This window comes from Vulpes lagopus, chromosome 8 (assembly GCF_018345385.1).
Source record: "Vulpes lagopus strain Blue_001 chromosome 8, ASM1834538v1, whole genome shotgun sequence".
NCBI classification, from domain to species: Eukaryota; Metazoa; Chordata; class Mammalia; order Carnivora; family Canidae; genus Vulpes; species Vulpes lagopus.
This window is the reverse complement of record NC_054831.1, coordinates 70990334-71015521: the sequence shown is the minus strand read 5'-3', so window position 1 is coordinate 71015521 and position 25188 is coordinate 70990334. Positions and strand designations below refer to the sequence as shown.

Genomic DNA, 25188 nt, shown 5'->3' with positions numbered 1-25188 from the left:
TTTGAATCTGCATTTACTGTAACGAGATGCCCCAGATGATTCCCATAGCCATTCAAGCGCGAGCAGCACCGATGGAGACTGGTGGTCTCAAACGGCCGCGCACTGCAATCACCTGGGGGAGCTCCTAAAAAATTCCAACGCTCAGGTCACGCCCCTTACCAATGAAATGCATCTCAGGGAGCGGGACCACAACGCCAAAGCTTTCCACGTGATCCCAGCTTGCAGCCCATTTTGAGAACCTTTGATCTAAGGGCGTATCGTGGAAGGAAAACAATGGTTAGCTGGGCTCAGGTAGCTGAGGCCCAGGCCCAGGAACGGGGAGGTAAAACTACGCCGCACCACATGGCTCCGCTCTGCGTCGCGGATTTTGCACAACATACAAGCAGCGCTGACGTGGAGCAACGAAAAAGCGTGGGAAGGCCCGGTGCGCGCGCGAATCAGGGAGGCCCGCCGCTAACCCAGAGGAGCGCCCGGGTTCCCGGCGCCTCTACGCCTCGCGGCTCCCGCGCCCTCCCGCGCCCTCCCGCGCCCTCCCGCGCGTCGGGATGGGACGTGAGACGTCAGACGTCAATGACGTCAGAGCGCGTCGCGGGTTCCAGCCCCCCAGCCCGAGCCCCCAGACTCCGGCGCCGGCCGGGCGGGGGCGGAGGCGGGGGCGGGGCGTCGGGCCAGCTGAGCTATCCCGTGTGACCGCGCCAGTTTGAATGCAAGCTCCTTAAGATGGCGGCGGTCGGGGCCGAGGCGCGACGAGGTGAGGGCTGGAGAGCGGCTCCCCTCACTGTCCCCCGTTCTGCAGGCAAACTCCCGAGGCCCGGGAAGCGGGGCCGGGACCCGCAGGCCCGCCAGAGCGCGACACGGCGAGACGCCGCCTCTTGCCCCGCTGATACCTCGGGCCCCACAGGCGCCCCGCGGGCGTCCCCCGGCCCCCGGCCCCTGACCCTTCTCGAGGCCCGGCCCGCCCGCTCCCCGCAGTTTCCTCCTGCGCCCCGCGTCCGCCGGGCACGGCCCTCGCGCCCTGCCGCGAGGTCGGCTGCCTGCCGCTCGGCGGAGATCCCGCGGGCTCCGTGGACTCCGTGGCCCAGCCCCCGCTGCCCGTTGGGCCCGGGGCCGCTCCGCGCCTGGTCGCCGCCGTGTGGAGGTATTCGGGCGGCCGCCGCGGCTCCCGGTAATCCCCGGAAGTGGGGGGGCTGTGGGCGCGCGCGGTTTGCTCCTTTGTGGAGGTTTGGGCGGGACGTGCCGTGTTCGGGCTGCCTTTTGGACTGGGAAGCAGGAAGTACCCGGTGGTGTGTGTCCCCGAGGAAGACCTCGGGGCCTGAGGGGAGACCGGGATGGAGGCTGAAGCACCAACGCTAAACAAATAAGCGGGCCCACTCCCCGGGTCGGACGCTCTGCGAGCGACGGTCGCTTCCCCGTCGCAGAATAGAGCCCAGTTCGCGGGTGTTGGGAGACGTAGCCTCTGGCTTACGGTAATTTCCATACCCCCGGGACCCCGCGTGGTATCTCTGTGGACGCCGGAGAATTAGGTGGTTGCGCGCGCGCGTGTGTGTGTGTGTGTGTGTGTGTGTGTCCGTCGCGCGCACCCTCGGGAAAACTGGAATTTTCAAGGCGTTCTAGAATTTAAAGGCGTTTGCTGGCACCACTCCCTAGATTATGAACTCAATTATCCCCAAACTTACCTTCCACGAGGGCTTTTGTGTGAACCTAGCGTAAGGTGGTTTTTTTTTTTTTTTTTTTTTGCATTGGTAATGAAATGTTTAATCTTGCAAATGAAGTATTTTTCTACATTCCTGTAGATCACTGGAATGGTTACCAAAGGGTTTGCGGATTTTTGTGTTCCTTTTTTTTTTTCCCCCTTTTCTTCTCAAAAAAAAAAAAAAATAATAGCATTTCCGTCGAAGGTTGTCTTGAACGTCAAGTTACATAAACTAGATCAGAACGGTAGGGACGACAGACATGCACACCTTGGGTCGATACCCAAGAGGAAGCTCCCTTGCACGCGATCGCCATGAGGAGGGTCACTCTACACAAAACATCCTGAAGTTTTTGTTTTTAAGTGGAAGACACTGAAGTGGTCATCTCCGTTCTAGCGCTTTCCTATCCCCAAACCACCACTTCAGAGTAAGCAGTCTCTCAAGATTTTTTGGGGTGGGTGGGAGAAAATACCTTTCATTTTCTTGGTCTGGCATTATGAATCTTTTGTGGGAAGCGGGGGTGATGGAAATCGTGCCTCAAGGTTTCTGACAATGAAGCCCCTGTGAGAGTTGGGGAGAGTGAGGGAAGGATGTGGTAAGAGCAGCTGTGTTCTCTCTTCCTTGGAAATCACCGCAAAACAAAAGGTTACCACAATTACCTGGGAGAGCTACCAAGCAAAGCTGGAGTTTACCCATAGATTTTGTTTGGTTAATTGCACTCTGCATCCACCCTCGCTTTTTTTTTCCTCCCACTGGAACCTGAAATCCGTAAAGATTGAAATCTCCCCAAAGTCCTGTCGCTGGGTACCCTAGCAAAGGCTGGGGCAGAGGACCCTTGATTCTCTGGAGTGCTTATTACCATAACACTAGCCATAAAACCAAGTTTATTACATATCGCTAAACACCAGTTTGTGTTAACATATTTTACATGCCATATGGTAGCATACTGTTTCCAGAATTTTGAGAATAAAATCTTTGGCAGCACATTTAGTTAGTGGCTCCTGTAAGGTTAATTACGAGTGTGTCTGGTTTTAAGTGTGGTATGTGGATTATGTAAATTAAGTACTCTTGTTTTGTAAATCTTGGCTTTAAAAACAAGATAGGAAATGAGTTATGAAAATAAATTCTCCATTATTTATTATAACTCCTGGGCTTATTTATCTTTAACAATACAGTACAGCATAGGCAACATAATAAATGGAGTTAAAATTTCATGCAGGATTCCAGAATGGGAAAAGTAGGGTGTGTAATTGATGTATAAGTTTGTCTTAGAGCTCTACATTTTATTAAAACAGTAGCTATATTCTATGTAGAATATAATGGAAAAGGTAAAAACATTGTCTTTGTTGACCTTTGCATCTATATGTAATTTTAAGAAAGCTTACAAACATGAAACTTTTCATTCAGGTGGCTCAGTAGAAATTAATTGATACTAGTTAAGTGTAGTAGGATAGAGACCCATGAGAAAATCCAAGAAGACCAATTTACCAAAATAGTTCTTTAATGCTTAATTTTTTCTTGAAGACACATAAATGGTTTCTTGTCATATGAATTTTCAGTCCTGTAAATTTGCCAGTTGAAGGGTGGGGATATAGAGGTCTTAAGTTTTTCCTTTTTGTTTTAATTGAGTAGCTACTTCATTAGTAAAGAATTCTATTTTCTTATTGTAGCTTGGTGTGTGCCTTGCCTAGTTTCACTTGATACTCTTCAGGAATTATGTAGAAAAGAAAAACTCACATGTAAATCGATTGGAATCACCAAAAGGAATCTAAACAATTATGAGGTGGAATACTTGTGTGACTACAAGGTAGTAAAGGTAAGGCAAATATCTAGCTCCTTAAAAGAGACCTAATCAGACTTCAACTCAGTATTTCATATTTCTGTAACATAAAAAGAACCTTAAAAGTAAGCAAAGTTCTTCTTAATGTTAAAAATTCTAAGCCATAATAAATTTATATGTCCTATCATCTATATTGCCAAGTAACATTGAGAGGATTTTGAAGCATTAAATGTTCTTATATTATTTTAAGGTGCTTATATCATTCTACATCCAACTCTTGATTATCTCCATGTGGATTACCAGAGCAAATGTTTTATCTCCTATTGGCTTCTCCTGTCATTCATTTTGTTCCTGTATCATATTTCCCCACTATCACCTGAAATAAACCTAGAAATTCAAACCCAGTTTTAGTGCTATTGGATCTCCTCAGGAAGCATCACCATTTGTATGTCCTGCATCATGTCAAACTCCAATATTAGTGAGGTTCAGTGGTGTAATAGAATGGCCTGGAGTTCAGAGTCATTTCTAATCTTTGATTGATACTTTGTAGCTTTCATCAAAGTCCTGTAACTTCTCTGAGCCTCACTTGATTCCTATTTCTCTTTAAAATGACAGGGTTGTTTTCCTAAGAACCTTCTCCATTCTAAACCTTATGATATATTTTTGAGTAATTCATCTTTCTGTAGCCTGCTGCCTCTCCAGACCTCTCCAAGAATTCTTTTTTGGTCATTTATTTGTCAGTTCTTCCAGACAAATGAATTAGGAATCCTCCTCCTTCATCTTCCATATCGATTCAGTCATTAAATCCAATTCTTCCTTTGAAACATCCATCATCTTTTCATATAACTGCCTTCCTCACTCAGTGGGATTTTATGTTCAGGCATTTCACCTGCACTCTTCAACAGCCTTCAACCACAAAACAGCCCAGTCATCTGCCATCTCTTTATTAACTGTGGCCTCACCAAACTAGCCAATATTATCCTATAATCACACGTATTGACACCATTAAAGCTTATTTCTAGTCTCGTTCTGTTCAGTTCTACATGAGGTTTTTTTTTTTTTTTTTTTAATTTTTTTTTTTAATTTTTTTTTTTTTTTTTTTTTTTATTTATGATAGTCACAGAGAGAGAGAGAGAGAGGCAGAGGCACAGGCAGAGGGAGAAGCGGGCTCCACGCACCGGGAGCCCGATGTGGGATTCGATCCCGGGTCTCCAGGATCGCGCCCTGGGCCAAAGGCAGGCGCCAAACCGCTGCGCCACCCAGGGATCCCCTCTACATGAGGTTTTTATCTGTTACTTTTCCCTTTCTTGTCAGCATTTTTCCGACTTACTACTTTTCTGGGCTTCTCACGCTGTCCTTCACCTTCATATTCAGCCACAGATCTCTTCAGTGGCAGATAGGATCCTTCAAGTATGAACTTTCAACTTAACCTTTACACCAGTTACCTGTATCTTTGCTGTTACTGTTTTTCCTTTTTCTTCCTGTCCATCCCTGGTAGGACTTTGTTTAATCTGTGGTACTTTATTTATTTACTTACTTATTTATTTTTTAGCTTTCTTTTTCCACTGACTTGTCTCAGGCAGTAAAACCTACTCACCGCTTCCCCAGTCTTTCTTTGACCTTGCCTCCCCACTCAAGCATTTCCGGTCTTCTACTTCATTCCCATTAAGTTTTTAAAACAGCTTTGTCAAGATGTAATTCATATACCGTACAGTTCACTAATTTAAAGTGTACAATTCAGAGCTCTTAGCATGCTCTCAGAATTATTCTAAAGTTGACTGTGGTGATGATTGCATGTTTTCATTATGCCAGGAAGAAAGTCCTCACCACCCAGCCATCACTCCCCAAACCTCCCCAATCTCCTTCCCCCACTAGCACTAGCTAACCACTAATCTACTCTTTGTCTCTGTAGATTGCCTATTTGGATTCATAAATAGAACCATATAATATGTATGTGGTTCTTTGTGATTGGTTTCTTTCACTTAGCATGGTGTTTCCAAGGTTTGTCAGTGTTGCATCATTCCTTTTTATTGACAACTATTCCATTACAGGGATATAGCACATTTACTTAATTTATTTGTCACTTGGACATTTGGGTTTTTCTGTTTGGGGGATATTATAAATGTTATGAACGTTCATCAGAGGTTTTTGTGTGAACATGTTTGGATGTATACCTAGGAGTTGAATTGCTGGGTCATACAATTTCTCTTTGTTTAACCATTGGAGGAACTGCCAGATTTTTCCAAAGGGACATTCCCACTAGCAGTGTTACTAGTGTTTCTGTTTTTTTACCTCCTTACCAACACATGTTGCTACCTGACTCTGATTACCACTGTCCTAGTGGCTATGGAGTAGTACCTCCTTAAGGTTTTGATTTGCATTTCTCTGATGGCTAATGATGCTGAGCATCTTTTCATGTGCTTTTTGTATATCTTTGGAGAACTGTTCATTCTGAGGCTTTGCTCATTTTTTAAATTGTTTTTTAATTATTGAATTGTAATAGTTCTTTATATTTGCTAGATAGTCCCTCATGAGATACATTTGTATTATTTTACATTTGTAAAAGTTTTCTCCTGGGAGAGAAACTTTTTAACCCACTTTATTATGATCCATGCCCCTATCAGTGACCTACTTCTATCCCCTTCTTCTTCTTCTTTTTTTTTTTTAAAGATTTTATTTATTTATTCTTTAGAGAGAGAGAGAGAGAGAGAGAGGCAGAGGCAGAGGGAGGAGCAGCAGGCTCCATGCAGGGAGCCCAATGTGGGACTCGATCCCAGGATTCCAGGATCACGCCCGAGGCTGAAGGCAGGTGCTAAACTGCTGAGCCACCCAGGCTGCCCTTCCATTCCCTTCTTAGGAATATCTGACACTGTTGGCCTCTCTCTCTTCTTTGAAATATTCTTGTCTATGAAGAGTGCCTATGTTCATACTCCGTCTCTACTCTTTATTAGTTGAGTGACTTTTAGCAAATTACTTAGCCTCTCAGTCTTCCCATTTATTCAAATATAGAATGAGGATAGTCATAGTACCCATCTCATAGGGTTATGATTAACATTAAATGCATTGATAAAGATAAATGCTTACAACAGAAACTGATCTGTGATATTGTAGAAGTGTTTTCTGACACTGTTATTCATCTCTATATCCCTTCCTTTTTCCACTTTCCTCCTACTCTTTCTGAATCGCCTTTGTTGTCTCTTATCTGTCCTTCCTCTGAAATGTAGGTAACCTTCACAACTCTATCCTTGACCCTCTACTCATTTAAAGTGGCTCTGTAGATGACCTCTTTCCCAGTGGTTTCTACTTCTGTCTGTTTGACTCATGACTGCCAAGTCTTTGTGAGGCATTGATCTCTTTATGGATTCATTTTGAACTGAACACTACAGGTTCCCAAATTCACCATATTCAAAACTGTACCTGCTTTCCTCCCTCACATCTGCTTCCTGGTCTGGTGTTCCCTATCTAAGCTAACCATAATACCTCCAGATACCTAACCTTGTAAGTTCATACATTTTTTTTTTTTTAAGATTTTATTTACTCATGAGAGACACGCAGAGAGAGAGAGAGAGAGAGAGAGAGAGAGGCAGAGACATAGGCAGAGGGAGAAGCAGGTTCCTCACAGGGAGCCTGATGTAGGACTCGATCCCTAGACGGGGATCACACCCTGAGCCAAAGGTAGACGCTCAACCACTGAGCCACCCAGGCATCCCAAGTTCATACATTTTTAATTCTTCCTTCCTACCTATCCTCTAATAGGTTGTCAGATTATATTATCTCTGTCTCTATTTGTGTTTTCCTGTTCATTCTTGCTGTACTCTCACAGAGTTAGTTACCTCGGGATCTGTGCTTACATTGAAGGAGCTACCATTATTCTTATGCAGGATTCTGAGTATTGTAGTTAGGTTTTAGATAGCTTTTGCTCCTTGGTTTCCCCTTGGTCCTTCTCATCAATCCTTTTGGTTTCTTGTTTTGGAATAAGCACCCCTACTTGCACACTTAGATCCTCAATATACCACTTGTATCCCTCCTTTCTTATTTCCAGTGCAGGTTATTTAATCTATAGCCCAGTATTATTCCAGCGTATCTCTATCTTTTCTCTCTCTGCCCTCTCATGTTTAGGGCAGGATAAAGATCATATAAAGATCTGTGTTCTTTTCTCGTGTGTACCCCTCCACTTAGCTCATAAGAGACTGTTTCAATACCATATTCTTCAAAGCCACAATAGAAGTTTCTAAAACACACTTCTGGTTGCATTAGGGCCTTGCTGTAGACCTCTCAATGGCTTGTCTACCAATCTAAGCTGAGATCCTTTGTGCTGAGGTTCTTTATTATCTGGGAACCAACTACCTTCCCAGCTTTATCACTGGTCACATATCCTATTTTTTATGCACACGGAAATACTTGTAAATTCTTTCATTTAGCTAAGATTTAATGAGCACCTGCTATGAGCTGGGCAGTCTTCTAAGCATTGAGAACATAGTTTAAATACAGATAAAGCTTATATTCTAATTCCTTAAACATATTATGCACCTCTGTGCCCTTTTGCTGTTCTCATCCAGTTCCCTCTTTGGAATACTGTTGTTTCCCTTCTCTCCTTGACAGAATTCTCTTTGGTCTGGAAAGTTAGCTGAAAGGCTACCACTATTTTTGAGCCTTCTTCCCTCCCCCATGTCCCTAAAATTAATTTATAGTCAGGACTTAAAAAGCACTGTTTTTGTTATTCTAGAACTTTGACATCTTTTATAGCTTGGTTTCATACCTCCTCTGCTAAATTGTCAACCATTTAGGGCCAGGACTATGTATTACTGTAGTCTCTATCAAGTACATAATGGGTATTTAGTTAGTGGTTAATTAATTTAATTGGCTTTTGCATCAGTGATTTTTTCTAATCCTCACACAGTCACCAGTAGACTAGACCTTTTTAGCTTCATACTTAGATTACAGCAGCAATCTGTTGACTAATAGCTCCCGTGTCATGTTTCTCTAGTCTCACTCAGTGAACATATGAATTTCTTCTGTGTGTCAGGTACTGTGTTAGGCTCTGGGAAAAATAAAGATTAATCAGCCTGCTGGAAAGATTGACAGATAAACCATTCATTGTAGTATAGTATAATAAGTGCACTGGCAGACTTGATTATATATCTGTGGGAGGTGCACTGGGCTACGTCACAGAAAGCTGTTCAGAAGAGGGGAGGTCCCACTGAGGCCTGAAAAAGACAGGTACACTGTAACTCATGGTTTTAAGAGAATGGAGTGCTAGAATATGGGAGTGGGAAAGAATGAGGGAGGAATGAAGAAACTTCCACATCATTCTACAGCAAAAGGGGATCATTTAAAAGGTTTCAGAAAATGATACAATCAGATATTTAGTTCAGAATTTTCTTTCTGCAGTGAGGAAGGTGGATTGACGGGGAGGGGAGTGATACACAATTTAAACATTCTGAAAGACTGTTGCAGTAATCTGGGCAAGAAATGATAGTGCTTAAACTAAAGTAGCAAAGGAGGTGAAAAGAAATAGGTGATTTTTTTTTTTTAATTATCATGGTTATTAAATGTACAAGTATATGGTTTAGTGGTTGGGATTGGGGAGGGATCCACATCTTTGAAAACATGGGTTTCTGACTTGTAGCAGTAAAGATAATACTGCTCCCCAAGATTCAGCAATATAGGAGGATTAGGATAGGAGGACCGGGTTGGGTTTGCAGAAGGTTGAGAACATTTAACTGTAAGATGACCAGGAGAGATAGTTGAGAATGTGGCTCTAAGTCAAGAGTGAGAACTGGAAACATAGAAAATATAACAAAGTTCTGGGAGTGAATACGGTCACCCCTTAATGAACTCAGCAGCTTTTTATTGCCATCTCCCATCTCTAGGATTATATCCTAAACACTAGGGATCTCAGCATTGAATGACACAGAGGTCATTCTGTCCACTGATACATAGAGTGGATCCTTCAGTGAGGGTAGAAAACCTTACAGTTTAGGTAAGGACTAATGTAACAGAACGATGTAACTTCTGGAGAAACTAGGCAGCCGTTTGTGAGAAATGGTGTTTCAACTCAGTCCTAAAGGATGGGAAGAGAAGTAGGGAAGGGTCCTGAGGCAGAAGAGAGCCTGACTTCTTCAAGGAATAGAAAATGTGAGTGGAACATAGCAAGAGGGATTGAAAGGAGGCTAGAAAGATGTAGAGGACCAGAAAGTACAGTTCCCTACAGTACAGGAAAAGAATTTGGACTTAAGGGCAGTAGGGAAACACCTAGTAGTTTTGAGCAGAGGAGTGACATAATGAGGTGAATGTCTTGAAGATGGTATTCTGGCTATTGTGCCATGAATGGTTCGAAAGTGGTAAAGGGTATTGCAGTAATTCAAGCAAAAGAAATGTAAGAAGAGAACAAGGACTGCTGAGTGGTATGGGAAATGGGGTAGGGAGTTCTCACTCAAAGAACTATCAAAGAAACAGACAAACTGGCCAAAGGTGGGATGAAACTCTGGAAAAATGAGTCATGAAGCCTGAGGGAGAAATAATGTCAGCAAAATAAAGAAGAGGCCAATAGATCAGAGAAGAACCAGAAAGGACCCATTGGATTGAACAGTGGAAGGGTCATTGATGCTCTTAGAGCAGTGTCTGTGCATCCAGACACTTGCTGTTCTCAGAAGAAGAAGCCAAAGTAGAATAAACTGAACAAATTAGAAGGTAGAGTCAAGTAGTGTGGACAATGCTTTGAAGAATTCTATGTTTGAAGAAAGGGAGAAATGGCTATGTAGGTTTAAAGGGCGTTTATAATTTTATACTTTATTAACAAATCTGAATAGGTAGTATATGCCTGTTATTTTAAAAATTGAAGGTTAGAAAACTTGAATGTTCTTATACTGAAAAGAAATCTTACCCCACCCCCGCCGTGACCTTAGTCTCCCATCTCTCAACTTTTAGTAATTTATCATATCTTTTTGAAATTCCTTACATAGTCCAGCATTTATATCTTGAAGGTTTGGTCTGATTTTGCGTTTAAAAAATGAAGGAGGTTTAAATGCCAGTGAGAACAAATAGGGAGAACCTGAGAGATAGGAGAGGTGGGACAATTGATGGAGGAAGTACATCTCTTGTATCTGCTCCACTTTTTCTCTAGTTATATGTTCATGGAAGGGTAAAAATTAAGGAAGCTTCTGTTTTCTCTCTATATTAGGAACAGAGGTCTAGTGCTACTGAAAACAATGGGGGAGGTAGCGGGATAGTGCCCTTGAACAAAGTGGGAGAGTTCTGAAACAGCCAGCGTGGGAAGTGGAACAAATGCTCACTGGAAGAACAACAAGGCTCTTACTGTCTTGAGTTCACGTTCAAGTCCATTTGAACAAACTGTAATAGTGTCAGTGCTGTAGGATTCTTCTGCACCATGTTCTTGTCATGTTGAACTTTCATACAGGAAAACTTGTGACAAAACTGAAAAGAACCAGAACCCCCCATGCACATGGTAAGGCTTCTCCCTTAGTAAGCAAATATTAAGAAAGAAATCTTACCACAGTTTGGCTTCATAAAGTTTCCAGGTAGTTCTGTGTCTCTAGAACTGCCACTGCAGTGCATGGCACGTCTGATAGAATCATCCACATCAAACAGTAGATTACTATTCCTAAAAGACTGATTGCACTTAGAATGATTTGTTAAGAACTGGGGTAACATGGAAATCACTTGACTAAAATCTGGTATTTAAGAGATGAAGAAAACAGAACTCCAAGAAAGGGCTTTTCCAGGGTCATGTTGCTCAGTTGTGTCTATCTTGGACCACTAGCCCAGGTCTGAGAATTGCTACTTGGTAAGTTACTGGCCTGAAAATCCAGTGACCTTCCACAGACACTAGTGTTTTCATAATTAAATGCAGGCTGTTTTACCACCAGTACTAAATATGTTTTTAAAACTTGGAGGAAAAATTAACTATATATATTTCTTTAAGTTTTTGTGCTTGCTACCACTTAGTGGCTGTAGACAGCAGATGACAGAACAAATATTGAAAAAAAACATGAATTACTATCCAGATTAAATTTAACAGCTTGTGTTTCTTTTAAAGATCCATAAAGTTACTATTATTTGTGATTTTTCTTTTTATATATTGCATGCATGTTGATAGTCCTGTTTTTTGTTTTGGCATTCAGAAACATGTAGTCAAAGCCAAAGATAAAGTAGGCCATTGTGCTTGGTTTGGGGGCTATGAAGAATAAGATTTCATCCCCCTCTGTCTCTGGTTAAGTTTGGAAGTGGGAACACAAGGGGTTGGCAGTGATCAGCTCTCCTTGGATAAGAGAGGCAAGAAAGACTTCACAGGGTAGGTGACAGTTGAGCTGACTTATAAAGATGAGTAGCTTTTTTTCACAAATAAAAGATGAGACCAAAATAAGTTCATTATGGAAATGGAAGAGGTCATTGTAATTAGAACTTTGTGAACAAAGCAGAAAGGAGTGAAAAGGCCTGGCATGTTCAAGTACTAGCAGCCACAGTTCAGTATTGCTAGAGGGTGGTGTATGAATGGGGCCATAATGGAAGACTGTGCCAGAGAGACATCAAGAATGACAATCAAGAATGATCTTTTTATTATTTTTTTTTTCTTTTTATTATTTTTTAAAGCTTTTATGTTTTTTTTTTTTTTTTTTTTTTTTTTTTTTTTAGCTTTTATGTATTTATTCATGAGAGACACAGAACGAGAGGCCAGACACAGGCAGAGGGAGGAGAAGCAGGCTCCATGCAAGGGGTCCGATGTGGGACAAGTCCATCCTGGGAATCCGGGATTAGGCCCTGAGCCAAAGGCAGACGCTCAACCACTGAGCCACCCAGGTGTCCCAAGAATGATCTTTTTGTAATAGGAAGTTTGAACTTCATTCTTTAGGTTATGGGGGAGCCATTAAAATTTTTAAGCAAGAAAGTAATAGAATGATTGGTATTGTGGATTTCTTATTTTTATAAGAAAACTTTAGTAAAGGTAAAGTGGAGTATTGTCAGACTAGAGGCAGGGAAACCAGTTAGGAGGTTAATGTAATAATCCCAGGAAGAATTGAAGGCCTGAAGTAACTAGGGCTATGGTAATAGAGATGGACAGGAACAAGTATCTGAAGAAACCTGATGGGTTGAGAAGAATCTAGATTGAGCTCCTAGTTTGTGACTCTGTGACTGGGTAGATGGTAAGATTACCATGGGAAACAAAAATCCATTTAGGAAGTTCCATGGAGATAGGTGGATTTAAGAACCTATTGGACATCCAGTAAGCTATTGGATATATGGGGTGGGGAATTGAAGTTATATAGGGATGAAGTTTTGGAAGTCATTAGCATATGTTAACACCACTAGAGTGATAAGATTGCCCAGAGAGCAAGAATTAACTTCTGGAATCCAAACAGTCTCCATTATCCAAAATACGACATATGTGACTTTTGTTAGGGGAAGGTCCATAGTTTTCTTTAGATTCTCAAAAGGGATAAACATTTGGTGTGAAAAGGGGCAAGAACAGAGCCCCGAGTATCTGCATTAAGTGATGGGCAGCGATGCAGTAAGTAGTCTCACCAAAGAAGGCAGAAAAGGAACAATAGTGAAGAGAAAAAGGTGGTATCAAAGCCTAAGTGAAGTATCAGGAGGACTGAAGAAGAGTCGTTGGCTTGGCAATTAGAAGACTGGTAAATTGTTCCTAATGAACAAGGTGGAATTAAATGTATGTGTATGTAATGAAGCTTCCCGCAGAAACACCGTGGTTTCTAAGAATTGTAAAAACCATTGGCCTACAAAAAAGTTCAAATGCCTCTGTTGAGCGTTCAAAGCTGAAATTTGCTCTTGCCTTGCCATTACAGTTGAATTTCTTGCTTCAATATTCTGAACTTTATAGCTAGCCAGATCCATCTCTTCACTGTTTTCTGGATACTTCATACAAATCTTAGCTCCAAGCTTTTGCTGGTGTTTTTCATCCTGCCTGCCCTGTTTGTTCCCTACCCAACAAACCCTATCGGCTTCTCACAGTTTAGTTTGTTCTGCTTTCTCTGTACTCCTTTCTGACTATATTAATTTCCCTCTTTATATTCTAGGTATTTATTGTCTTGTTTTGCCATTTAAAATTGTGCCACCTTGCATTGCTGCTTACTGTACATATTATTGCCTCTTTTCCCAGTGAGATTTTTTTTTTTAACTCCTAAAGGTTAGCCCTACCTTATATCTCTTCACACCCCCTAGTGGCTGAACTTTCATGTACTTATTTTAAATACTAAAATATTTGAATGAATTTTAACCTAAGCCATGCATAGTGGGGGAAAATGTCTTTAAGAAAAAAATCTTATGATGCATTCTAAATTATACAGGAGTGATTGATGGATTATTTTTACAATCATACTCCATTTCTATGGGTAATCAAGAGTTGATTGCATATCAGAAGATACTGACATCTATGAGGCTTAGGAACTTTTGGGCTTTTATTTGAGATTTTTAGCATATTGAATTAACTAAGTCTGTTAAGCCAAACTAATTTTTCTGTGTAAAATTATCAACTTTTCAAAATGGGAATAGTTTTGGATTTAAAAGTAAAATACATTTACTAAAATAAGTCTATCAAGTAGAGATATTACTAGTATTTCGATACTATTTTGCCAAAGGCACTCATGTTTTATTTTTTTATTTTTTTATTTTTTTAATTTTTATTTATTTATGATAGTCACAGAGAGAGAGAGAGAGAGAGAGAGAGAGAGAGGGGCAGAGACATAGGCAGAGGGAGAGGGAGAGGGAGAAGCAGGCTCCATGCACCAGGAGCCCGATGTGGGATTCGATCCCGGGTCTCCAGGATCACGCCCTGGGCCAAAGGCAGGCGCCAAACCTCTGCGCCACCCAGGGATCCCCAAAGGCACTCATGTTTTATAAACATCTTTACTAGCCATAAATTAAGTAGATACCAATGGGATTAACATACAAAATTTAGTCACTAATAATGCAGCTGGCTCATAACTAAACAATACATGTTACTTTGGAAGCTGACTTCAGAGGCATGGTGTTACTAGTTCTGCTGAATGATAATTTAGCTTAATCAGTTGATTTGAAGCCAGTGTTATTGTTTCTTTCATTATTTGCTGACAACTTTTGGCATAATCCAGGGTTATGATAGGAAAAACTGTTGTAGAAAAAAAGAGGACTAGAGTTGAATTGCTTTATTCCCAAGTCAGAAAAATTAAAAACTTCCTTAGTTAAGAAGTAGACTAGATATGTTAGATACTGCCACGTGGATCACATTATTGTTGAGCCAGATATCTACTAATGTAAATCCTAAATTGTAACCTGACAGGAGGAAGAAATCTGTGTTACTTTAGTCAGCCAGTTTAACACTTAAATATATGACTAAGCTTTTCCTTTTTTTCCACTGAAATCACAATATGTATTTCCACAAAAGTACAATTTTTGTGCATATCTTCACACCTTAATTTAACCATATTTTTGAATAGGTAATGCATATTTTGACTGTTTTTGATAAAGAATAGTTCTTTTAATTCACAAGCAGTATTGCTTTGAGTAGACTATACTGAAACATTGAGATTCATCGGTGGAGAGAAAATAAAACTTACTGGCTAAGTGACTTCAGCAAAGCTGCCTCAGGGTACCTCCCCCTAATTTGTGCCTCAGCAACATTTCCTAAGTCTTCCAGGTTATTTGGCATTAATAAATTACGAATAGTAAAACAAGTGTGATGCTCATCCTTACTTTATAATAAAAACTTTGTTAAAAATTTTAGGGAAAAGCAAATGTATCCCAGTTAAGGTTTTAATCTATATCTGATTTAAAATAACTAAAAACTGTAGAATACAGTTTAATCACTTTTATATTTTAGAATGTGGATATATGTTATTCCAGAGGACAAAGAAAAAATTGAAGGGCTTTAGAATTTTTTTATTTTATTACACACTTGACTACGTTTTTAAAGAGAAACTTACTTAACATGGAATTCCCTTATTTTAAGGGAGGAGAACCTCATTGACTCATTGGGGTAGGAAGGCAAAATTCTAGTTACCATGGTGGCCACAACAGCAGTCAAAGGGATAAATCAAAATGTTTGCTCTTTGGTAGCTGCTACCTAATCCATTCATGCGTGAGTCTAAAGTAAGAATTCTCTGGAATAGTTATGTCCAATAGAAACAATATAAGCTACATAGATGTAATTTTAAATTTTCTAGTAATCACATTAAACAAGTGAAATGAAACCAGTGAGATTGCTTTCAGTAATATTTTTAATCAGGGGCACCTGGCTGGCTTAGTCGGTAGAGTGTGTGACTCTTAGTCTTGGGATTGTGAGTTTGAGCCCCACATTGCTCATAGAGATGATTTTAAATTAAAAAAAAAAAAAAAGATTTCATCCAATAAAAGCAAAATATTTCAGTAATCAGTATTTTTCAAATGTTAACTATGTTATTTTTTTGTTTATTGTTTGAACTCAATGTATATTGTACTTAAAGCACATCTCAATTTGGACTAGCCAGATTTCAGATGCTCAGTAGCTACATGGCAGCTAGGAATGTTTGTATTGAACATTGTGTTTCTAGAACATCTAAGGGCTGTGTGCCCCATGATATTGAGAAGTAGAACTTGCCTTATATCCAATGTAAAATATTAAAATTCCCTACTTAGAGGATGCCTACATCTGTGCTGGTCATGTCAAGTACTAATGTAGGTCATAAATTGTTAGTTTTGAGACTACCTGTTTCCATGATCAAGATAAATACCATTGAATTTCAGTACTCTTATCTCCGAGGTGCAATTCTTTACCTGTGTTCAAACATACTAAACTAAATTCTGTATATATTTTATGTAGTATAAAGAAAACCTCTGACTCAGTGTATTCTGAACTTTATTAAGGAGAATGATAATGGCTACCTTACCCTTCAAGATATTACTTTAAGTAATTAGGACTGTCATAATCTGATTGCAATTTTCTTTTATATTTTAAGGATATGGAATATTATCTTGTAAAATGGAAAGGATGGCCAGATTCTACAAATACTTGGGAACCTTTGCAAAATCTCAAGTGCCCATTACTACTTCAGCAGTTCTCTAATGACAAGCATAATTATTTATCTCAGGTAAAGAAAGGCAAAGCAATATCTCTAAAAGACAATAACAAAGCTCTGAAACCTGCCATTGCTGAATACATTGTAAAGAAGGCTAAACAGAGGATAGCTCTGCAGAGATGGCAAGATGAACTCAACAGAAGAAAGAATCATAAAGGAATGATTTTTGTTGAAAATACTGTTGACTTAGAGGGCCCACCTTCAGACTTCTACTATATTAATGAATACAAACCAGCTCCTGGAATCAGCTTAGTCAATGAAGCTACCTTTGGTTGTTCATGTACAGATTGCTTCTTTGAGAAATGTTGTCCTGCTGAAGCTGGAGTTCTTTTGGCTTATAATAAAAACCAGCAAATTAAAATCCCACCTGGTACCCCCATTTATGAATGCAACTCGAGGTGTCAATGTGGACCCGATTGTCCTAATAGGATTGTACAAAAAGGCACCCAGTATTCACTTTGCATCTTTCGAACTAGTAATGGCTGTGGCTGGGGTGTAAAAACCCTTGTGAAGATTAAAAGAATGAGTTTTGTCATGGAATATGTTGGAGAGGTATGTTCAACTTAAATAATGGGTGTGGGAGGTTTATGCTTTTTTCTTTTTTACCTTAGTAACAAATATTGGTACAATTTTATATTACTATTTGCAAGTGTGTAAAAATTTTGGGTTTGAGAGAAGGGTTCACTGGCATAATTAGAAATACAGACTTGTATGTGAACAAAAATAGATATAATGATAAACAGTCCTCTTTCAAAAGCACCCATTCCAAAAAAAACAAAAACAAAAAAACCCACACATAGTCATTGAAATTGTAAAATATGGCAACTATTTTACACAAAAGTCCTAAGAAAAAAATCAGATCTACACACATGCTAACTTTAAAAACGTTTAGATTATAATCCATCCATTTGACTAAATATGGTTAAGTGTGTAGTTGGCCAAATTCAGTATTGTATCAACATGAGAGATACTGTAGACAAATGTTTTCCGAACAAATGTAAAATATACCTAAGAGCATTTATTGCATCCACAAGAAAATCCAAATTCTTTGTAGCTCAGAGACTATTCTCTAAGTTACCAAAGACTGAGCTAATTTATTTTTATACATATAATTTGAATATATGAAAAAGTAGTATTTAGCATGTACCACATACTATTCTAAGTACCTTTTGTTTTAACTCCTTAATCATCTCAATAACTCTGGGGTAGTATTATCTCCATTACTATAGATGAGGAAACAGGCACAGAGAATTCAACTTGCACAAGGTCACATTGAAGTGAAGAGGAGCCAGGATTCAAAACCAAGGCTCCAAAATGAGTGCACTTTTCCCCTATGCTACACTTCCTCAAACTGAGTGAAGGATTACGCTGACTGGAAAATAAAAGTGTGACTATGTATCTCAGGTTGTCACATCTGACATTTTAAAGTTATGTGGAATTAGGTCACATATAATTATCTGTATTCATCTAGAATTCTGAGATTGGAAGTGTTTCAAGCCTTCAGTATTTAGACAAGGGCAGATTATTGTAAATCTCTCTTAGGGATACTAGATCTTGTATAATCAGATTTGTAAATCTGGTTGACACCGACAATCACTTTAGATGTTTTTGGTTTAACTCAGGCATCTGGTAAAGCTATGTTCTTAGAACAGAACTGTACATGAGAGTTTTGAGCTACAGAATTACATGAAAAGAGCCTACTTTACAAAACTACTTCCCATACAGTTGGCTGCAAATTCTGTATTTGTAACAAATTTCCATTTATAACTGCACAGATTAATTACAGGAAAAATAAGGTTTTTAAGACTATCTTTACTTGTAAATTTATCCCTTTATATTCCATTATATCCTACAGAAAGCTATACTTGGGTAGCTTTTTGAACATCTGAATAAATAAGAATGAAAGTAATACTGTCTTAATTTGTTAATTGTGGGTTGTCCCAATGCCTGTCTAAACAGCCTTGACTCTTTTGCAGTCATTTCTGCCCTTAGTTTCCCACATCTTTCCATTCAGCTCTTGTAGAGTAGTTTGTGTAAATATTTGTTTTATTTTTTTTTAACATTTTTTTATTTACTCATTTGAGAGCAAGAGAGAGAGCGCGCACAAGCAGGAGGAGAGGCAGAGGGAGAAGCAGACTCCCACCTGAGCTGGGAGCCCAACATGGGGCTCTATCCCAGGATCTAGAGATCATGACTTGAGCCAAACGCGGATGCCCAACCATCTGAACCATCCAGGCACCCCTGAATATTTGTTTTAAAGACACCTCAATTTCTTACTTTCTAAACCTTTGTTGTTAAGGCATTAATAAATTAATAATAGATTTATAGGTGAGTGTTCAATTCAACAATAGCTATATAATATACTATAGTTTCTTCTTTTTAGGTAATCACAAGCGAAGAAGCTGAAAGACGGGGACAGTTATATGACAACAAGGGAATCACATATCTCTTTGATCTGGATTATGAATCTGATGAATTCACAGTGGATGCAGCCCGATACGGAAATGTCTCTCATTTTGTTAATCACAGTGTAAGTGATACTTAAAGAATAGACAGGACTAATCAACTTAGTACTGTTTTTAACGATTTGTCCATAGTTGAGGAGTATTTAAGTTACTTACCCTTTTAATAATTCCAAAGCATTTTTTTTTTTAATTTTGTTTATTCATGAGAGATGGGGGTGGGGGCAGTGACACAGACAGAGGAAAAAGCAGGCTCCATGCAGGGAGCCCGATTTGGGATTCGATCCTGGAACTCTGGGATCATGCCCTGAGCGGAAGGCAAGATGCTCAACCGCTGAGCACCCAGGCGTCCCTCCAAAGCATTTTAATACAAAGAACTCTTCAGTTAGGTTGTGGTATTATTGCTGTATTTGGAAAATTCATTGAGGTGACTACCAAATACCAGGCATTTTGCAAGAGATTTTATGTATTTCATCTAATCTTTTCAAAACTTTGTAAGGTTTTATCTTCATATGGAGGAAGAAGTGAGTGGAGGAATTAAGAGGTGGAAAGGTGAAGAATCACATGCAACTGTAGAAGTTTCTTACAGAAGTTAACAGCTGAATTTTAGGATTGCAACTAAAGATAGCTGTATTTTCTTAAAATGTAAACATGTTAAGCTGTTTATAAAATTTAAGAATTTGTAGAATAAGTTTTTAGGGCCATTTTTCTAAATTACAAGTTAGTATTTTTAATTCATGTTTGAAAAGATCTTAGACTACAGCTAGAACCTTAACTGTAGAATTTTAAATTCTATAAACTATTTCTAAAAATAAGAGGTGAATAGTTACTGGGTACCTACTAAGTGCCAGCAGATAAATTTTACTTATTTTGCTTTAATTTTTTTTCTTAATGGTAAATTTGAGATACTCTGGAAATAGTCTATTCAAGGACAAGTAAACACTTATTTTGATTTCTTAGTATGATTCACTAGATGTTTCTTCCTGCATTGTCCAGAACTTAATGTAGAATTCTTAAAATATTAGTTCCAAACAGAAGTTAAAGCAATAAAACCCCATACAGTATGGAATCTGAGTTGTATAGTGCTGACTTATTCTATTTCTTTATGCCTTACTGAACTACATACAGGCTAAATGATAATGTTATCATGACAGAAAAGTTAAAAGGTTGAGACTAAATGAAACAGGATTGGTAAAAATGTTAGTAATTGTTGTAGCTGCAGGGTGAATATATGTGGATTTATCATTTTTGCTAGTGTTGTGTTTAAGATTTTCTGTAAGTGAAAACAGTATTTTTTAATTTGCATGCCTCAAAGACCTCTAAACAATAAACAATGTAATTCCTAATAGAACTTTAAAAAATACAAGTCTGGGAAATTAAGTATTTTATATGGCATGTAAAAGAGAAGGTTCATGTCTTTTTTACTTAAATGGGTTCTAATGTTCCTTTTTAGTGTGACCCAAATCTTCAGGTGTTCAATGTTTTCATTGACAACCTTGATACCCGTCTTCCCCGAATAGCATTATTTTCCACAAGAACTATAAATGCTGGAGAAGAGCTCACTTTTGATTATCAAATGAAAGGTATGGTTTTCAAGTAGTTTGATTGGTGTTCAGTTGTTTCGGTACAAAGAATCTAATCAAAAAAACCTGAACCAAAAGATCTGAACCAAGCAGATATTAAAAAGGAGAAAAAAAATGAGGCTAAATTTGTCATTTTACTCAAGGTCATAAACTAATCTCACAGAGGTAAAACTAGAATCCAGGTCTGCATGACCTTGAGCTGAGTAATGTTCTTTTCTCTATACCACATTGCCACCTGCTTTTTTCATAATTCCCATTACGAAAGCTTATTATACATCTTTTCTCAGTATTACTTGTATTTTAAAATTGTAAGGCATACATTCCTGAATATTTACCAAGAGATGTATATTCAAAAGGCTGAAAATCTGATTTAAATCATACATTAACTTAGTCCAATCCTACTCGGATTTGGCTTTTTTTTTTTTAATGGTACTTTTATTTGCTTCATTGTGACTGTTTTTTTCTAAGTGTTAAGTACAGCTTGTTGCTATTTAGCCTAGCTTTAAGGCCTTTAGTAAAGTGTGAAATTGAGTGATTATGTATTGGATTTTTCCTAGTAAGTTCCATCATTTCCAAGCTAGTCTTATTAATATGGGCTAATAGCATATGTGTTTATCTCTTACTAGCTCACACCATCCTTTCAAAAGATAATTCATAATGATTTGTCTCTGAATATTCACATTTACTTAAAACTGATAGAAAATTTGAACTTCCTTCTGAATTGTCTTAACTCTTTCTTCTGTATTTCTTTTTCTATGTGATCAGGTTCTGGAGATATATCTTCAGATTCTGTTGACCACAGCCCAGCCAAAAAGAGGGTCAGAACTGTGTGCAAGTGTGGAGCTGTGACTTGCAGAGGTTACCTCAACTGAATTTTCAGGAAATAGAGCTGACAATTGTAGTTTTGTTTTTTTCTAATGTTAACATTTCAAAAAAGTATTTGGGACTCTTTTCAGATTGTCAAGATTATATGCTATGTTAATTACAGTTCATGTTTCAAACTGTTGGCCAAATGTATTACTGATGCTTCTGAAGAGAAGAACACAGGGTCACATAGACTAATTTGAGATATACATATTTAGTGATTAGATACTAAACATGAAGGGAAAACTATTTATAGATGAGCATATGCATACATAAAAAGACTGTGAGTAGAGAAAAATGCCTCCTTCAGTGTTTAAGCAAACTAGTAGCGTAAGTCACTAAGATCAAATATTCAACCTGCCATACACCTTGAATTTAGAGAGTTAATTCAATTTGGGCAAATATATACAAGTGCTATTTCTGTGATGTTGTCATTCCCATTATTACTCACTGTACTTGTATTTGAGACAAACAGGTGATACTGATACTATTTTCCTACTTTCATCAAGATACTGGATTTTAATGATAAATTTAAGGTCTAAATTAAATATAAAAATTTAAATACAGTTTGATTTCATTTTGAAACAATCTAGACTGTTATGAGGCATGTATATCTGAACCAGTAATTCTTAAAGATTTTTAATCCCTTAAAGGAATAATTTCCAAAAACTCAAAAATTCTAGAATGGCTGCCCATTATGCTGCTTTGAAGGATGGGGGCAGTGGGACCAGGAGAGTTTTGGGGAGTGCCAGGCAGAGGAAATGGAGCACTTTAAGGGCCCCTCTTAGTAACGTAAATTAAGAGATCCACGTTGAGTACTTCTGGTCTAAACATAAATAGTAAAACAAGATAGCCCTGAGTGCAGTTGTACCTAACAATAATGTTTGATATGATACATCTTCTGAATTTCAGGCAGTTTTAACATTTCCACCAAACTTAATTATTTTTATATTTTCTGCAGTCTCTTAAAATAATCTATATTTTGAACTGATACTTATTTTTTATACATGAATTTTTAAAATATGATAAAGCTAAAACTTGGGTTGGCCAAAGTGTGTACCTGAGTTATGAGAACTTTTTTTACTTGAACCATGAAGACTGAAATGGAATATATTCCTTGTTTGGTTTTTGTTTTGTTTTCCTGCATAGTAAAACATCAATCAGGAAAAAATGTGTTTTCATTTCTGTGATTGTGGGATTTGTAATCATGGTGTCCAGAATGAAGGTAAACGCAGCAAGTAAATCTGGCTTTCAGTATTCCTAATTAAATTATACCCAAGTTCATTGCCCTGATGCTTTAATGACCCTAAAATGAGTGGGTAAAATTGAATGGACCTCAAATGCAGCACTTCCAATATCTTCTAAATTCTTAACCTCTTTTTTGGGAGAAGCTGTGTTTCTTTATGCATTATATTTTTATAGCTACCACATGATTTTGCTCTTTTATAATATACGGTAAATTTTTTACATGTTTGGAGTCTCAGTGTATTAACCAAAATCTGCAGAAGGTGTCAAGGAAAAATTTTTTTTTAGTGCCATTTCTTAGTTGTTTTTTTATGAGAAATTAGTCACATGGTGTCGGTGGTGAGAACATCACAGATTTATAATGCTCCAATGGCCAAGCTTACTTTGAATTATAATTCTTCAACAGGTTTAAAGATATAATTTTAATATTCTTCTTAAAAAGTCAGTTGTACTATCCAGTTAATCTTGTCTACTTGTGGTTTAAAAAAAATGTAAAACAGGAGGGCAAAGGGAAAATGGCTATTTTCAGTAAATTTGTTTCATTTTGTCTTTATTACTAGAAATTTAATTAATCTTTGAGATTTTAATGACCTGTTACCCTTACTTTATTAAAAAGTTGGACTTAGTAAACTAGAAACCCTCTACATGAAACTGTTAGAAGCTTTTAACTATTTTGTCAACATTTAGCTGCTTTAGTTTCTTAAGTTGTCAGAATTTGTTCCTTCAGTATAAGTATAGCCAAAATTCAAGGGTAATATTTAGATCAAGTTTAAACTGTAAATTAATCCAGTCTGAGTTTTACTAATACCGTTGTTTTCAGTATCTATATAAGGATCGCGATACACAATTGGTAATCTCAGGGTCTTTTCCCTCTATGTGCAAAATCTAGACTGCACTTATTTTTCTTACAGTTCACTTTTCTTTAGCCAAATAAATTTAGTTTGGCATTTGATTTTCTATTTATTGTAGGTTAGCTTTGTTTCTGAATATTTTACTGTCTTTTCCAGCAAGGCTACAAAAGGGCCAAAAACACCAGTGTATTCCTGCCTACTTCTTTTGAAATTAACCAGAGGTTTTTATACTATTCCCTTAAATGTTATTTGCCTTTTAAGAAGTTTATCAGTCATGGTTGATCCATTTAAATATTAGAGTAGAATTTTACATAGCATAAAATGGATATGGATAGATACTTGTAAAATTTTTTGAGCATTATTAGTCACCAGGAAATTTAACATAAAGCTTCCATTCTTTGAGCAAGTCTTAGGCTCTTTATATGTGCTCTTGTGCTTCCCCTAAGCCTGAGTCTGGTGCTCTTGGCCCTATATAGCACAGCAAAGGAAAGGGTCTAGACTGGGTAGATAAGATTAACACACCCATAGATCACCCAGCTTGGGGCCAGTAACACCTGACTATAATGCACTCAGTTTTATACTTTTAGTTTCAACAAACATGTAACTCTTGGATTCCTAAGGCAAATGTGGCTAGCATCTGAGGTGTGTCTGTGCTGAATCTTGGCATTTTGAAACTTTTTTCACTTTTTCTTTTATACTTTACAGTTCTTAAAGTAAAAATCAAGTAGTCACTATAATTAATCCTGCTTCCTCCTGTGCTCTTTTTGAGAGTCATTATTGCATGGTGGCAAAGAGCATGGACTCTGGAGCTTGAGTTGCCAGCATTTTCATTCCTGGCTTCACCCCCTCCCGGCTGTGTGAACTAACCTCTCTGTGCCTTAGCCTCATTTGTGAATGGGGAGAATAATTTCTCTACCTCAAAGGGTGGTGGTGAGAATTAATGGAGTTGATATCCAGTGTGTAAAAGAATGAATCATCATCATAGAGTAAGCACCATATGTAAGTATTTGCTACAGTTCTTCTGTACTGTAATCTTCAGTGATGGCTACAAGTTGTTTTTTTTTTTTCTTAAGTTTGTTCTAGTGCTCCTAGCCCTTATATTCATTCAGCTGGCATTTATTATGCCAGATTCACCTATAGAACAATGAGAACATGGCAGTATGTAATATTAAATTGATAGTGTGATTATAAAGTGCTAAAAAAATTCAGAATGTTTACAGGCATGTTTTGGGTTATAAGCTAGGCTGTTAAAGGTGAGGTCTTCAGTGTCAGTGAATATATAGTTACATTTGATTACGTGATTTTTTTTTTTTAAGATTTTATTTATTTATTCATTCATAGAGATGCAGAGAGAGAGAGAGTAGCAGAGACAAGGCAGAGGGAGAAGCAGGCTCCATGCAGAGAGCCTGACGTGGGACTCGATCCAGGATCTCCAAGATCATGCCCTGGGCTGCAGGCGGCGCCAAACCGCTGCGCCACCGGGGCTGCCCTGATTACATGATTTCTAATAATTAAGTGTAACTAATTTTTAGAGCTGTAAATAAAAAGTAAAATCTCTGGGTTTTATTAGGCCTGTTGTAGTTATGACTTGATACTCAACCAATGATCTGCAATCTCTGCTGGTTTCCTTAATAATTTTATA

General features: G+C 38.3%; 1 protein-coding gene across 7 annotated transcripts; it reads left to right on the top strand.

The window, feature by feature from the left end:
• Nucleotides 1-586: 586 nt before the first annotated feature.
• Nucleotides 587-25103, top strand: SUV39H2 (suppressor of variegation 3-9 homolog 2). 7 transcript variants are annotated; one of them, XR_005989435.1, is made up of 7 exons: nucleotides 587-1165; nucleotides 3362-3507; nucleotides 16422-17093; nucleotides 18925-19071; nucleotides 20457-20586; nucleotides 21352-24545; nucleotides 24888-25103. XR_005989435.1 is itself a non-coding variant. In XM_041766535.1 (6 exons), the coding sequence occupies exons 1-6, from the start codon at nucleotides 721-723 to the stop codon at nucleotides 21456-21458; spliced, it is 1233 nt and encodes a 410-aa protein (XP_041622469.1). In that variant the 5' UTR covers nucleotides 587-720; the 3' UTR covers nucleotides 21459-24644. The 7 variants fall into 7 exon arrangements, 6 of the variants coding, with proteins under 6 accessions (XP_041622469.1, XP_041622468.1, XP_041622470.1 ...); XM_041766535.1 differs by lacking the exon at nucleotides 24888-25103 and having other exon boundaries at nucleotides 587-751; nucleotides 21352-24644; XM_041766534.1 differs by lacking the exon at nucleotides 24888-25103 and having other exon boundaries at nucleotides 21352-24644.
• The last annotated feature ends 85 nt before the right edge of the window (nucleotides 25104-25188 follow it).

What these genes read in the sequence shown, in the direction of transcription:
- SUV39H2 (XM_041766534.1), top strand. Translation starts at nt 721, where the DNA reads ATGGCGGCGGTCGGGGCCGAGGCGCGACGAGGTGAGGGCTGGAGAGCG. An exon ending in GTGACTACAAGGTAGTAAAG is followed by an intron (nt 3,508 to 16,421) that starts GTAAGGCAAATA and finishes TTATATTTTAAG; the next exon opens with GATATGGAATATTATCTTGT. An exon ending in TCATGGAATATGTTGGAGAG is followed by an intron (nt 17,094 to 18,924) that starts GTATGTTCAACT and finishes TCTTCTTTTTAG; the next exon opens with GTAATCACAAGCGAAGAAGC.